The following is a 16,182-nucleotide window of genomic DNA, read 5'->3' as shown; positions in this document are numbered from 1 at the left end:
CAGGCGGAAGCAGGGGTGGCGCACATGCGGGCTCACGGACACATCATCATCATCATCGAACGGGAGATGTACTGCATGTCTGCAATAGAATCAGTTGCGTGTTCATGCGCTATTGATAACTTGACACGAATTAACAGCTCTGGGATGGTCATTTAGAGAAGCGAAATAATAGTAATAATAATAATAATAATAATAACAACGGGAAGACTTCACTTCTACTTCCGGGAGTGATCGTGATGCCAGTCCTGTGCAACACCGCCCCTGCCTGGTGCAAGTGTGCACAGGTCGTGTAGTTATAATAAAATAAAATAAAAAAGAAAGAAAGAAAAAGAAAAAAAAATAGCCACATATTTAGCGTTGCTTCGTACATTCGGAGAGCAGAATCACCAGTGGCATCTTTTATAATACTACTATAATACTTTATAATAATGGTGTATCGTGCAAAGACAATCACATCCAAGCATATAACGCAGGAATGAAAACTTCTCTGAGCAAATCTGCGCTCATTAATATGAGCAGTACTGGAAACTGTATCCTCTTTAACTGTATGTTATGATAGATAGATAGATAGATAGATAGATAGATAGATAGATAGATAGATAGACAGACAGACAGACAGACAGACAGATAGACAGACAGACAGACAGACAGATAGATAGATAGATAGATAGATAGATAGATACTTGATCTCCAGGAGAAATTCGCATTATGTATGTTCATGTATGTTTTTGTATGTTATTATTCATTAATTTCCCTGCACTCAGGGTCGAGGGGTTTGCAGCTGGCGTCGGATGAAGACGGAGTTGCACTCAACATTGATACCAATAGGGTTTTTTTTTCTTGTAAAAGCAGTTTGTTGTGGCATTTAATAACTATATATTATATGTACTTTGTAACAAGACTTTCTGTCTGCGATGATATGTGACTGCATTAACCATCTTCAGAACGAATGCAGCTGTCTTTGCCAAATGGAATGGCAGATTTTTTTTTCAAATGATTGCATTTAACAAATGAAAAGTTCATCGTAAACAACTAAGATTGAAAACCGCAGGGGCCATTTTCCCAACCAATCAGGTGTCACTGAGAGTAGTGGCTTATCTCTGATGGATGCATACCAGTTAGTATGGCTTTCAATGATGTTCCCAGGTGAGCCCAGAACCTTGCTGTGTTTACTTTCGAATTATTTGTGTTTCAAAATTTGGCCATGCTACCTGAGAGAGTGGTGACAGATAGACGCTGGCCACCAGAGGGCGCACTGTCTCTGGAAAACTGAAGGGGGGGGGGGAGGTTTTGGAAATGTCAGCTGAGAGGGTGAGCTGGAGTGAACTGACTGCTTGCTCTTGCCGTAGGTCTGACAGAAAGCGTTTAATGTGGAATATGAGGCTTTCTTATTTGTTCTTACATTCCTGCATTTCACAGACCAAAGATGCTGTATTGGTTTCCCCTCTTTCTTCCGTGGGTATTCTGGTTCTGAAAGAGACCCGTGTGGGTGGAGACCATTGCTTACACGTCTCTGTGTTTGCGGTGGTGAGACGTCTTGCAGGCTCGTGACATCATTCCTCTCCCCGGTCCTCAGACTGTGCCTTTCAAAGCAAACACACAAGGAGTACAGAATGTTCTTACATTTAATGCACTTAGACGGAGATGCCTTTTACATTGAAGCATGTGACAGTAATAGAATATTAAGGCTACAATAACAATTGTGTAATTACTACTACTCTACAAACACTGCGACTATGCACGACGCTTAGGAGCCACCTCGTCGGATACGCCCCCTTTTGCCTCCAGAGCCGCCTGAGTCTTCGTGCCACAGATGCGAAGAGATGCTGGTCCATACTGGTGTGACGAGTATCACACTGGTTCCGGCAGATTTGTCGGCTGCTCATCAACGACGGCAACCTCCCGTTCAACCCCATCCCAAATAATGCTTTATTGAACTGAGGCAGATCGATGTGATCAAAGGGCGTCAAGTCCTGCCGTGAGTTGCCATCTGGCAGGTTAAAAAAAAAAAAAAGATGCTAAATTGCTACTTATGAGCCCAAAAGTGTGCCGTGAAAATGCCTCCCACATTATTGGATGGATCCAGGTGTTCATGTTGATTGGGCCAAAGTCTGACCCTGGCTCATAGTTCATTATTAGTTGACAGGCGTGGCACCCAATGTGCTCTGTGCTTCACACTTGGGACATAATTAATGAGATATAACCAGTGATATAACCCTTTTATACTTTTAGTGCCAGTGTTTCCTCATGGGGGGGGGGCCCTCTACGCTGGGAGCTACGCCTGTTCTGCCCATAGGGGCGCTGCAGGCCATGGTGCGTCCCTGTGTGGACGGCTCCCCATAGTGAGCTTTCCTCACCTGATTCTGCCAAGCCATTTTATCTAATGTCTGTGTGAATATGGGGGTGGGCGTTTGTCTGTGTGCGTTGGTGGGGAGGGGTGGGGTCCGTTTGGGGTGGGGGGAGGGGCAGTGGAGCTTTTTATTTTTTTCTCATCGTTACTATTATGATTGTTTTTCTTCTTCTTCTTCTTCTTCTTCTTCTTCTTCTTCTTCTTATTATTATTATTATTATTATTATTATTATTATTATTATTATTATTATCTTTCTTTGTTTTGCTTTGTTTTGTTTTGTTTTATTTTGTTAAGCACTGGGGGTTGCACATGTTGTGTATGAGCAGTGATATATAAATAAAGTTTATTATTATTATTATTATTATTATTATTATTAGAGTTTCTGCTGCCTTTCTGCCGTCTCAAACCAGTGTGGCCATTCTTCCCCTGACCCCTGACATCAACAAGACCCCCACCCTCCCACCCCCTAGAGGACTGATCATTCTTTTTTTCCCACCATTCTCTGCAAACCCTGGCTGAGTCAAGAGTCGACAACGTATTCAGACACATCCAGAAACCTTCTTAAAACCTCCCGACAGGCCTTTTAGCCACCGACAATCCTGCCCAGATCAAAGTTGCTGCTGTTCTTCCCCATTCTACTGTTCTACAGTTTGAACTGCAGCAGGGTTATCGGACCGCGTCCATGTTCCAACAAATACTCACACATGTATGTACGCACACACATGGGCAACCCAAGTGACCTTGTTGATATTAGAAATCTCTTTTTTACAGGAGTGACTTGACCAAACACACACACACACACACACACACTCACACACACACACACACACACACACACACACACACACACACACCTGATATACAGAGGGATTGGCATGACACTTGAACCGTGACCGAATACCATAGTTACACATTAACTGTTTCGCTTTTTTTTTTTTGTTTTTTTGAGTTCATCTTTGGAAGCTCGGTTGATAACGCGTTGTGTGTGCGGTGTGCACGCACGCGGAGAACCTCGTCTCTTTCCGTGGGCGCGCGCACTATAAAAGCCCTCGCGGACGGCTCACGTGCGGCTGGTGCTAACTGACAGGACGGTGGAGTCTCCGGAGCGGAGGGGCGGGGAGGAAGAAGTGTCTTGTGGGATGCGGCAAGAGAGCCGGGGGGGGTAGATTGGCTGGCGAGACAAACGGCGTGAAAGAACAGCAGCGGCGGGGGAGCGGGAAAGACGCGTGAAAGAAAACAATATAAGAAACATCTGGCGTCGCGGCTTGTTTGCGCCCGACGTTCGGGTGTGCGCACACAGTGGAGATTTTACTGGAAGGAAAAGTTCACATCCCACAAACCAACGCGTGGGAGAGGGAACTAGGATCGTGACTGACTGAGGCGAGCTCCACTGTCTGTCTCGTCATGGCAGGTAACTCCGTTTAAAATGATAATAAAAAAAAAATCCACTCCGAACACTTGGAACTTGGCTGACTTCGTGTGAACGCGACGGTAGTTCTCGAAGGTTTGCAAAAAAATCCGTTGAACCCGACAGACAGGTTAGCTAAATGAAGCTAGCTATCGCAACTTAGCGTGTGCTAACACCGGATAGCCAGTGTATTGGACTGTCATCGCCCATCTGGCCTGCTTTCACCGGCATAGGCTAGCTAGCTAGCTAGCGTAGCCAGATGCTGCTAGCCAATGATAGCTGTTTACCATTATCACCGGCCCGGGACTTGGCCGTTGTACTGTGCTTGCCAAGCGGCTACAGCGACAGAAACCTAGTGCTAACTTCTAGCTATTTTGGCTGCTTATTAGACTTGTGCACGGTACCCGGCCCTTTTTAAACACGAGCTCCGTGGGGAGACGTCGAACAGAGTGCATTTGGCTGTTGTTTAAGGTGGCACTTCCAACATCTTGTGGTCATATTTTGAAACATGCCGTGGCTGGCTTGACAAGCAAAGGCTAACACCCGTTAGCTCAAACTTTGACATTGCCCACATGCAGGCTAGCGATAGTACGCCGGGCCTGCTGCAGACTGTACAAGTTGCTCAATATTTTGTGCGGTTTCAGTCAAAGGGAACTTGAGGCTTTTTGCGGAACGGTGTTTAAAAACATGCGCGTATCATAGTAGGTGATAAACTTCTCAATTAAGAGGCTATTGTTACCTCAATCTACTGTTAAGTCTAACGTAGCATTTCACTATAGTCATTCATTAGACACATTTGTTCAGCCAATACATCGTGTTTAAAACCACACCTGTTTATTCGCTCTTGGTAACTTACAATCATTTTGTGTGAATATACAATCTATATTTTCAATTAAATCACAATTGTCGCTGGTAAATGTGTGCATTGAGCCATTTGGGCGGGGAAGTGGCACAGATGTTGGCTAGTGGTATTGTACATCTGGTTGTATGTATGCAGGTTTATCAATTTGATTTCAAAAAACGCTCTTTAGCCTCGCGCTGTGGCATTCCAACTGAATGAAAACACTTCATTAAGGTGCTACATTGTAATCCTCGAGAGGGACCAACCCAGTCCTGCCTTATTCTAAAGAAGGAGGGGGGGGGGGAGAGAAAGAAAAGATGGGTGTATGATGAAGCCACAGTGACTCATAAATGGCCTTGGCTGTTCTGCAGAGCTGCTTTACAATGTTGTGAAGCTCGCTGCTGACAAATCAGACCTGTTTTTTTTTTTTTTTTTTTCGTGTTGCAATGACTGGAATGGTTACGTGGAGAATTCGGCACGAGTTGAAATGAAGTGAGTTGCTACAGTGAGTTGCTAACCTGTTGAGGGGAACGATGTTGGGGCACTGTGGCTTCTATTTATTATTATTACCCTATTGTAATTGTGTTATCCAGAGTGACACAATAGCATATCAGTGATGTGTTAAGGTTAAAGGTCCACTGATTGCTTCCTATTGATGGCGTCACCTCTCGTGCATCCTTAAGCCTCAAATGAAACTTTGCGAATACTCAACCAGCATTGCATTTTTATTTAAAAATTATTATTTTTTTAACTTTGTAATCAATCATTATTAAAAAATCGTCTAAAGAATATTTGCAACCCATAATATTCAGTTTTACGAGGCCCCTTATTGTTAATTCTGCATTATTTCTGCTGAAAAAAAACAAAGGTTTGCAAGTGAAACATTGTAATTGTAAAATTGTCCATGGTGTTTTTTTTTTTTTTTTTTTTTTTTTTACCAGGCATGCTTTCAATAACAGTAGATATTAATCCAAAGTGTAAGAGAGTATGAAAGTATGTGCACAAGCCAAGAAGTGTCTGATGATGCAGGCAAGGATGTTGAAGCGCCTCACAGTTGCAGTAATGTTCAACCTGCTGGTGGAGCGGAGCCGTTTCAAGACGCTGTCTGTCTGTCTGTCTGTCTGCCTGCCTGCCTGCCTGTCTGTCTGTCTGTCTGTCTGTCTGTCATCCCTCTCCCCTCTCCCCACAGTGAAGCAGAGCATCCTTTCGTCCTCTCTGTCGCTGTCTTAACGCTGCTGTGGTCTCTTTGCAGGACCCGGAGGTGACATGCAGTGGTGCTTCTCTCAGGTGAAGGGGGCCATTGATGACGATGTCGCGGAAGGTATGAGCTCCGCCGACGACTGTTCTCATGACACAAAGCACTGACGGGTTGGTGGTGGTTCACCGCAGACAGAGAGTGGAGGCAGCAGCAGGCTGGCGGCGCTGAGAGACGGCAGCTCCACCGCTTCCTGTAGTCTTCTCTCCTCCAGCTAAACTCACTGTTCCTGTCCAGTCCGTGACTGCACTGGCTCCTCCCACACGGCCGTGTCAGGAAGACGGTGATGTAGCGGCTCTTGGGTTGAATTCTGCCAGCTCACTGCATGCGCCGGCCGTTCCACCTGCAGTATTTTTAGCCGTACGTTGTGATTAATAACTCACCGGCCTCGTTAGGTGGCCCAAACGCAAACAAACCGACCCGCCTGGTCCTCAGCCGCCGTGCTTCCAGATTCAAAGCGTTCTTTCCCCCCCAGAGGAGCCGCCGGAGGACGACCACTTCTGTCCTCTCTGGACTTCTCACTGTGCGCTGTGCAAGTGATTCTCTTAGCAGAGCCTTTTCCAACCCCTCCGCCCACTTTGAAACATATAGTTCTCATCTTGTGTGAATTCAGCATTCCCCCCCCCCCTCCCTCCGCACGGCTTTGCTCCTTCCCAAGAGTCAACACACACACACACACACACTGCATGTCAAGTTGAGGCTGTCGCTGCTTTGACTTGGAATGCAGCAGTAACTCATGTCCATCTTTTTATCTCAAAGTGACTTTTTTAACATTGTCATTTTATTCAGGTGTTAATTGCATTGGGCTGCCGGTGTTTGTGTTTGATCGCATTGTTTTCCCTGCGTCACTCAATTTAGTTTTTTTTTTTTTTTTTCAAATTGAATTTCCTTATTAGTTGACATTCAATACACTGCTACAGCTGTGTATATCCATCAGACTGCAGAGACCCGGTTCCGACAGGTGCGCTGCACTTGCAAGGTGCACCGGTGCTGCTGTCAATGGAAACAATGCTGTAGAATGCAGAGTGATGCTGCAGGGACGCAGTGGCTGAGGGTTGAGCTTCAGTGACACATGCAATGCATTCCACCTCACTGTGCTGTGTAGCCGTCTCACTGGGTGCACCTGCAGTCTGATGGCTCCAGTTGAACTAACGCGACCCCGGGTGATTCCCTTTGATGAGTTGGATGTATTTCCTGAAGGGCTGCGCCTGCAACTTGGCCAAAACTCTATGTGATCTCCGGAGCGTCTGTGTGTTTCTCCCGAGGCACGGCTTTTTACGGCGTAATAAAAAGCCGTTCCTTCATCAGCCGCTGCATTTTATCGCTGCAACAAGGTGTTCCTCTGCTGCAGCTGAACTCTAGCAGCTCGGAAGGCTGCCGTGAATCAAGCCATCGGTTGTTGATGGGAAGTCAGGGCGACGCTGCGCTCAGAAATGGATCTCCGAGCAGTCCTCCCCCCCCCCCCCCCACCCCCGACTCTCCGGCCAGCCCGTCGCTGGGCCTCAGGGAGGCCGACGCACACAAAGACCTCCTCCTACTACCGGCCATCACTGCATTGTCTCTCCGCTCCAGTGGACTCCACTGAAATGCTTGTGTGCGTGTGTTTAATAGTGAAAACGGGCCGCTTCTGGCTTCATTCATAGTACTATGAAAGCCGATGAGGAGCAAAATCTGGGTTAGCAGTCAATTTCCCAGCTGCTCTGCATCCTCTGCCGTCTCCCCGCTGCTCACTGGCCCGCCGAGTGCTGGTGCTGCTCACTGGCCCGCCGAGCGCTGGTGCGAGCAGAACCCAGATATCCGGGCCGCGCGGTGGAGGGCAAGCGGGGACGACTCGCCACCGGCTCGCTCCTCAGAGGTCCGACATGTTTTCTTCCTCCCTCTGTGCAGCCGACATCATATCCACGGTGGAGTTCAATCACACGGGGGAGCTGCTCGCCACGGGAGACAAAGGCGGACGCGTGGTCATCTTCCAGCAGGAGATCGAGGTCAGTCTCCAAGTCTTCTCTGCCCCTGTTGTATTTCTGAGAGTAGGCCGTCCGTTAAGCCAACATTTCAATATATGATGTGTATGAGCTGCTCCACTAATGCTAGGACTCTGTCCTCTTTCATCCTCCTCCCGACAGAACAAGAGTCAACCTCAGTTCCGCAGTGAATACAACGTTTACAGCACTTTCCAGAGCCACGAGCCTGAATTTGACTACTTGAAGAGTCTGGAGATCGAGGAGAAGATCAACAAGATTCGCTGGCTTCCTCAGAAAAATGCTGCCCAGTTTCTTTTATCGACAAACGGTACGAAATTAGATTTGCTAAGTTTTAAATGTCAAATGTCAAATGTGGCCCCAGATGGGCAAAAGCAGCGGCTGTGTGTTCTTTGCACCCAACCCAGACATTGGTCGACTTGTTTGTCGTTCACTCCATTTCTTGTATTTGTGACAGATAAAACAATAAAGCTGTGGAAAATCAGCGAGCGGGACAAGAGACCCGAGGGCTACAACCTGAAGGAGGAGGACGGACGCTACAAACACCCAAACACCATCACGTCGCTGCGGGTCAGTGTGAATCGACACCTCACAGGTTGCGGCTCCGCGGTCCTCGTGACACCACTGCCGTTTTCACATCTTTATTTTTCAGCCTATTTTCAGCCTCCGGTGGAAGCGGCCGCTTTTAGTTTCCTGCTAAGTTCGAGCGTCCGTGGGGCTCAGAGAGGAGCAGAAATGGAAACTTGACTGGCGTTGATTTGTTTTCATGCTGCCGTGGTTCTGCACGCTGCTTCTGTCAAGTGGAGGAAGCGCACGGTGTTTAATCCTGACAAGCTCAGAATGGAGTATTTTGCCTCGTTGTCTTGGCTTTGCTTCATCTGCACCTCTCGTTGTGATCACACAGTTCCTGTCAGCTAAAGTGCAACTGCAGAAAGCAGTCTGATGGCCGTCGGTGACCCAGAGGCCCTGTGTTAAACCTCTGCCTCCGTTTGCCACCGAGGTCGCACAAAGTATTGTAATGGTGCGGGTTTGCCAATCACTGGGGCGGCTGCAGTCGCCCAGCGCTCCTCCTTAGTGACGTCTGAGTCATCACAGTTGTCTGGTGAGCGCTCACGTGGCGCGGCAGAGGCGAGAGGAAAGCCAGCTGGACGACACCCCTCCTCCCCCCCGGCGCCTGCGCCCTCACTCAGCCCCGTCTGTCTCCGCCTCCTCCGCAGGTCCCGGTCCTAATACCCATGGACCTCATGGTGGAGGCCAGTCCCCGCAGGGTCTTCGCCAACGCACACACCTACCACATCAACTCCATCTCGGTCAACAGCGACAACGAGACCTACCTGTCGGCGGACGACCTGCGCATCAACTTGTGGCACCTGGAGATCACCGACCGCAGCTTCAGTATCCTTTTGGCTGCTATCTAATCTCCTATTGGCTGCCCTCATTGCCCCAAAATGTCTCTGTCGAAACAGACAAAGCTGATGCGTAGCAGTGTTGCCAACTTGGCGACTTTCTCCCCCCCAAAAAATCGCCATTCTCCCCATAGCAACTTTTTTTTTATATAAAAAGCAACTAGCGACAACTCTAGCGACTTTTCCTGGTGTCATTAAGTTGCAATCAAGTGCAAATTGTCAATTATGCAAATTAGACGATGACATCATTTGGCGACTTCTAGCGACTTTCAGGACAGCCAATAGCGACTTTCCTTATTGAGGAGTTGGCAACACTAATGCAGAGTGCAGAGTGCTCAAAGAACACGGACAAAGTAAAACAAAGAGAACAACTGGAAGTAATTTTTTTTTACGTTATTATCACCATACCATGATTTTACCGGTCCGGCCCGCTGGGGAATAGATTTTCCTTTGTGTGGCCCGTGAACCAAAATGAGTTTGACACCCCTGGTTTAAAGGTTATATCAGCTTTTAATGGGCAGAATGGGGCGGCTTGTTGGAGAGGTTTTTAGGTCGGGATGAGGCTGTCGTTGGAAAACAGGTTCTGATAACTCAGAATTCTACCAACTATCCCTCGTGTTTCAAACAGTCCGGCTATGATGGGACTGCTTTCACACATCGCCGCCTGTGTTCTGTTTCAACAAGTGATTTCATCCACTCCTGGTCTCGCAGAGTTCGCTGGTGCAATGCTAGCGCAAGTCAATGAGTTTTGCTAGCCTGCCAATAAAAAAACAGCACCCACTCCGCAGTGCAGTCAAGGGTTAGGGTTGGATTGCCAGACTATTGAGGTCAATGCCTGTCAATAGAGTCACATTGGAAATTAAGCTACGCCTTCACTGGCACGTTAGCAGAAGCTGTCGTTTTGCATTTCTGGAACCACCCTCTGCTGACAAACGGAGCGCTGGCCAACCTGGAACCGAGGCCCAAATCTCGGTCCAGACCCCTCTGTTGCATTGTTCACCTTTAACCCCCGGCTCCTCAGACATCGTGGACATCAAGCCGGCCAACATGGAGGAGCTGACCGAGGTGATCACGGCGGCCGAGTTCCACCCCCACCAGTGCAACACCTTCGTCTACAGCAGCAGCAAGGGAACCATCCGCCTGTGCGATATGAGGTCTTCGGCGCTGTGCGACAGGCACTCCAAATGTGAGTCACTTTGTAATCGCCGTCCATGCAGAGGGACGGACGGCGAGGTAGATTAAACACCAGATTCATCAGGCTGCGCTCCCCGATTATCACCTCGTCACACTTCACACATTTAATATCAGGGTAATGCGTTCCCCACTTTCAATAACGAGAGGGCGTGTCTTCAGCGCGGGGAAGGGGGGGGGGGGTTTAAAACTATTTTCCTGGTGTTTTTTTAATCATAGTCCAATCACAGGACACAACTTCCAAATCACCAGCAGAGGCAGCATCACAGAAGAGGGAGAGAGAGAGTTCCAGTTACCGTATTTTCTGGACTATAGAACGCACCTCAATATAAGCCTCACCCACTAAGTTTTGGCAATGTACATATATAAGCCGCACCGCCGATATCTAGGTTGTGAAGTGAGATATATATTGGATAGATAGATGGATAAGGATTAGATGGATAGATTTACTGCTACACAGAGAGATTTCTTACCTGTTTATTTACATAACTGAACTGATTAGTTTCCCAACGGTGCCGGTAACACAGCAGTAAGAGTGCTGAGCAACCAAAACAGAGAGGTTCTGCACTGAACCCACTGAACACACGTCGAACCGCTGTCACTTTCTCTTCATGCGCACTGGAACCATTGAAGTGGCTTCATGAACACTGAACCCCAGAAACCACCTGTCACTGTTGACCTTCCTCCTGGGCACTGAAGCCGCTGGAGTCACTTTCTTCAGTGTCGGAGTAGAGCAGCCTCAGAAGAGCTCGGTCACGTGCACGACCTTTTCTGTGTCTGTGCCAGTGTTGCTCTCCGTGTAGCCGCTTGTCTCGTTTCTGCACTTCCTGCTAAAGCGCCCCCTGGCGGGTGAAGTAAAATCCACAGCAAAGCCGCACCTTTGCCTGAGCTGCGTGGTTCAAAGCGTGGGAAAAAAGTAGCGGCTTATAGTCCGGAAAATACGGTAAATGCCATGCAGTCGGGCTGCATACCAAACCTTGATACATTACATCTCTTTGTTGCTAAGTTCCAACATTGCACAGTGAATCTGCCAGCCGATGTGTCAGGATGTGAAGTTGCTGGCGAGTGAAAATTACAACATGCAATTGAAGTCTACAGTGCGACTCCACTTCATTGAGGTGGATCAAAATAAAGTCAAATGCAAGATGTGGTAGCAAAGGTCGGAAATGCAGCGCGCTGGATTTGGAGGAAATCCTGATTTCAATCAGCGGTACAATGGACAATAAAGGTTTTGTGCAGTGATTGCAATGTATTTTTGTTCACGTTCAAAACAGTTTTAAACCGTCAGTTATCAAAAAAGGGTCATCAAAAAATTCTGGAACCGGAATGGAATTTGGCATCAACTGATACATTTTCATTTTTTAAATTTAGTCGTTCAAGCGGTGCGAGTGCGAGCCAAGAGGAAGACGGGTTGCGTTACAAGGTGTTCCGGGCCCGCTGGTTTATCCTGGGCCGCTGACGCAGCCGGGCTGCGGTGACTGCGATCAGACCGAGAGCCGCCACTGACGGCCGGCCCGAGATTGTTTCACTGCACGAGAAAGAAGATTTCTGCACATTTATTATCAGTTTACGGCGATGCATCAACAGCTTTTGCCCGGTGCCTGGTGGAAAGTGCACCACTGCAGTGGCAGCATCAGTCAGTCAGTTTCCCCATTAGAACACTGCAGCATCAGGTGCGCGCTTGAAACCGCCGGGAATTACGCTGCACCACTGGAACACGTGTGCAGCGTCGTGCACGGCTCTTGTAGTTTTATTGCTGCACTCTGCATAATGTGGAGCGGCTGTCAGTCACTGGCTGTCAGTCACTGGCTGCCCCTGACATTTGAACTACTGAGTGGACAGCAACAGGTTCTGCCAGAGCTCCTCAATATTTCCTCTCAACCCTGTGTTTACGTGCGGACTGTGTGACTGACTGCCGTGCACATACTGCTTTCTGTCATTGCCTGTGGCTAATGGTTTGTTTTTTTTGTTTGTTTTTTTAAACCCCCGCCGCCCCCCCAACTCCTGTGCAGTGTTTGAAGAGCCCGAGGACCCCAGCAATCGCTCCTTCTTCTCTGAGATCATATCCTCAATTTCTGATGTCAAGTTCAGCCACAACGGGCGCTACATGATGACCAGGGACTACCTGTCCGTCAAGATCTGGGATCTAAATATGGAGAACAGACCGGTGGAGACGTATCAGGTGAGACTAGTGAGCACAGTGGTGCTGTGTAGGCTCATTTTCTCAGTTTAGTCAGGGTAACAATCACTCAAATACACCGTTAGAGTCACAGTGTTTTGCTGTTCACAGTATATGATTAGATAGTGATATGTTGCTGGGTTTTTTATTTTATGAATGACTGCCGTGGCACCAACTCTGCTTCCCACAGTGTTGAAAGAATTCAATGATTATGACATAAATGATGTCCTCATGACTCTCTCTCTCTCTCTCTCTCTCTCTCTCTCTCTCTCTCTCTCTCTCTCTCCTGTTATTCCATTTTTAAAATCTCCAAATTGGTCCCAGTATGTGTGTGGAAGGCTTAAGTTTATTTTTTATGTTACTAGCGACGCCTAAGTAGAGAGCACCTGCTCTGCAAATCAAGTGTGTACACCAATTTCAGAAGAATGGTTTCAATTTGAATTTTTTTTTTTTAAAAAAGTCCTTTTTTTGTGTGCTTCTTTATTTTGGGGAATATGAAATGTGATGTCTATTGTGGCCCTGCGTCGGAGCGCTCCTGACCATTTGTCACTTTGTTTAATTTCATTGTCATTTTTAAGAACAACCTCTAGAGGGCGGAATGTATTCGTTTTACTGAGCGCTTGCCGCTGTGAAGTGCTTCCAACGCACTCAGCTTCAGTTCTTAAGTTTAAATTTGAGCTGAGCGAGCCGCCGCTAGGACTGTGTTTAGCGAGACGCCTCACGCCGACCTCATTGTCGTCATCGCAGGTCCACGAGTACCTGCGAAGCAAACTTTGCTCGCTCTACGAGAACGACTGCATCTTTGACAAGTTTGAGTGCTGCTGGAACGGCGACGACAGGTAGGAGGCGACAAAATGACTTCCCTGCATTTCATAATGATTTACAAGAATCACTGAATGAGATTTATTGTGTCTTCGGTTAATCTATACGATTGTTAGCATTTTTCTTCTGTTACAGACACACAAATATTTAAGAAAACCTACGAAAATTAAAATATTTGTGTCTGTTATAGAAGAAAAATACCAACAATTGTGGATTTTCAAAAATGTAAAAAAACAAGTTTCAACCAATGACAAAGGTCTAAAATGGTGTTTCTCAACTGGTGGGTCGCAACCCAGAAGTGGGTCACTGTTTTGATTGTATCGCCCTGCCTCCGCCCTAAGACAGCTGGGATAGGCTCCAGCAGACCCCCGTGACCCTGAATAGGAATAAGCGGGTATAGAAGATGAATGAATGAATGAATGAATGAATGTATCGTTAGCCTAATAGCATAGTTGCCTAAGTCGTATTTGAACGTTTTCGGAAAACAAGAAAAAAAACAACAACATTTTTTAGCAAGCACGTTGGTAAAGCTCGGCAGATATCACAATTTGGCCTAAAAGTGACTTAGGCCATTATGCTATTAGGCTAACGATATCTGAATGGAGAAAATGTTGGCCAGTTTTTTTCCGCGGTACACAAAATTCAATTCAATAATTTATTTACTATACGTGGTAGGAAGTGGGCGACCGTTTTTATTTTTGTGGAATAAAACTAAAAACGTAAAAACAAAACCGACTTCACGATGAGCAAAAGAAAAGAAAAAAAGAGTGCGGGTGCTTGGACTCCACCGGTTGAGAACCACAGCTTTGAGACGTGTAGCTGAGTGCCACTTCTTCAAGTCGCTTACTGTAAAATTTCGGCGCGCACTAACACGACTCTCCCCCCTGTGTGGCCGCTCAGCGTGGTGATGACCGGCTCCTACAACAACTTCTTCCGGATGTTCGACCGCGGCCAGCGGCGGGACCTGACCCTGGAGGCGTCCCGGGAGAACAGCAAGCCTATGCAGGTCCTCAAGCCCCGCAAGGTGTCGGCGGGCGGCAAGCGCAAGAAGGACGAAATCAGCGTGGACAGTTTGGACTTCAACAAGAAGATCCTCCACACCGCCTGGCACCCCCAGGACAACATCATCGCCGTGGCCACCACAAACAACCTCTACATATTCCAGGACAAGGTGAACTAACGCAGCTGGGAGCCAGGGGGCTCCACCAGACCCCACCCACAGCGCGGAAGCCTCATCCCTGGGGGGGGGCGGGGGGCCTGGGGGGGCGTCGGGATGGGGGGGGGGAACCTAACGCTGACCGACGCCCCCCCCACATCCCCACCCTGTCCGTCAGTACTGGCTGAGTGAGCAGTCTTTGCCACTTTGTTGTCGATGTGGACAGAAGAAGCCTCACTCCTGCCCACCATCAGCTTTGTCTGTGGCAGAGTAACCAAGCCCCCCCCCACACCCACCCCACCCCACCCCCCCGCCTTGTCGTTTAAGTCATGTTGTGCCAATTCATTTTCTCCTCATTTGATGTTTTTTTTGTTTTGTTTTGTTTCTTTTTCGCCAGCTCCTTTATCCCTTTTGCTCGTTCGGGTTTATTATGGTTAAACTGATTTAGCTTCCCTAAAGTTATCAACAGACACTTATTTTTATAATTTCCCCCCCCCCTCCATTGCTCTATGGTAGAAAATGAAAAAAGAGAAATAAAAACAGTTAGTCTCTTTGTTTTGTGTCATTCTAGTGTTTATTTTTCTAAGGAAAACTGTTTTTTTTTTGTGTGTGTATAGACCTTTTTATGAATCCATCTGTCACACTGTCACAGTGACTCTGTTCACGCCCCCCCCCCTCCCCTCCCCCTCCCCTCACTCATTAAACCATGAATCAACAACAGTCACACACTTCTGCTCACGGTTGTCTTTACACACTCACTGGTCACGCTGCACAGCGGCTGCCCTCAAGCGGGCCACTCCAGGAGGTGGATGGGGTCATTGTGTTTTTCCAGGTCCAACAGGGGGCCAGGGAAGACTGGCTCGCCGTCCCCTCGCCTCGGGCTCCGGGGTGGCCAAATAAAAACAGCGGAGAGCGGTGTTTTTGTTTTATTCTATCGGCGCTACGTCTTGATGTCCTGTTTCTTTGGTTCTTCTTCTTTTGTTCAGCAATAGTCAGGTATAAGAAATAGCCTATTAAGAGATAATTATGATTGTCATATTTATATTAAAACCAGTTAAAGAAAAAAATGTCACCAGATTTTTGTTCCGTCCTATTTTGTGAGCCGTGGTTGGATTCTACACATCTTCATATTACTGTCTTCCCGTGGTGTCTTGCAGCTTCAACGCTGAACACATCGACAGGGACATCCTTTGATTTGACACTGGACTCTTATTGCACAAACTTAAATACGTGGATGTGTTATAAGACTGTGGTTAAAAAAAAAAAAAAAAGAAGAAGAAGAGAGAGCTAGAACATTATTTGAGGCATTAAGTCACATAAAGGTGTTTAAACTACTGCAGATTATGACTACTACTGCTACTGTACGTGATGGTGAGATACGCTGCTCAAAGATTTCCAGCAGATGTTTCAAAGCCATATTTAAAATGTGGTGGAGACTATATTGATGCCTCTAGTAATGTATACCTACAATTTTAAGCTATGATGACGGTGAAGAAAATAAAGAAACTACTTTTTTTTTTTTTTTGCATCTCTGTCATTTGCCTCATCGTTGATGGACTCTCATCTGTGTCATTAAAGAATTTAATTTTGTCAG

General features: G+C 47.2%; 1 protein-coding gene across 1 annotated transcript; it reads left to right on the top strand.

Annotated features, from left to right (window-relative positions):
• Nucleotides 1-3,437: 3,437 nt before the first annotated feature.
• Nucleotides 3,438-16,104, top strand: ppp2r2ab (protein phosphatase 2, regulatory subunit B, alpha b). The gene is made up of 10 exons (XM_076029866.1): nucleotides 3,438-3,762; nucleotides 5,853-5,921; nucleotides 7,743-7,840; nucleotides 7,979-8,144; nucleotides 8,292-8,404; nucleotides 9,052-9,229; nucleotides 10,262-10,426; nucleotides 12,444-12,613; nucleotides 13,358-13,449; nucleotides 14,333-16,104. Exons 1-10 carry the CDS (start codon nucleotides 3,756-3,758, stop codon nucleotides 14,610-14,612), a joined length of 1,338 nt encoding a protein of 445 aa, XP_075885981.1. The 5' UTR covers nucleotides 3,438-3,755; the 3' UTR covers nucleotides 14,613-16,104.
• Nucleotides 16,105-16,182: the final 78 nt, after the last annotated feature.

This window comes from Nelusetta ayraudi, unplaced genomic scaffold (assembly GCF_046127955.1).
Source record: "Nelusetta ayraudi isolate G7.1 ecotype Tasmania unplaced genomic scaffold, CSIRO-AGI_Nayr_v1 ptg000026l, whole genome shotgun sequence".
Classification (NCBI taxonomy): Eukaryota; Metazoa; Chordata; class Actinopteri; order Tetraodontiformes; family Monacanthidae; genus Nelusetta; species Nelusetta ayraudi.
The sequence above is the reverse complement of the archived record's forward strand: the minus strand, read 5'-3'. Positions and strand labels throughout refer to the sequence as shown.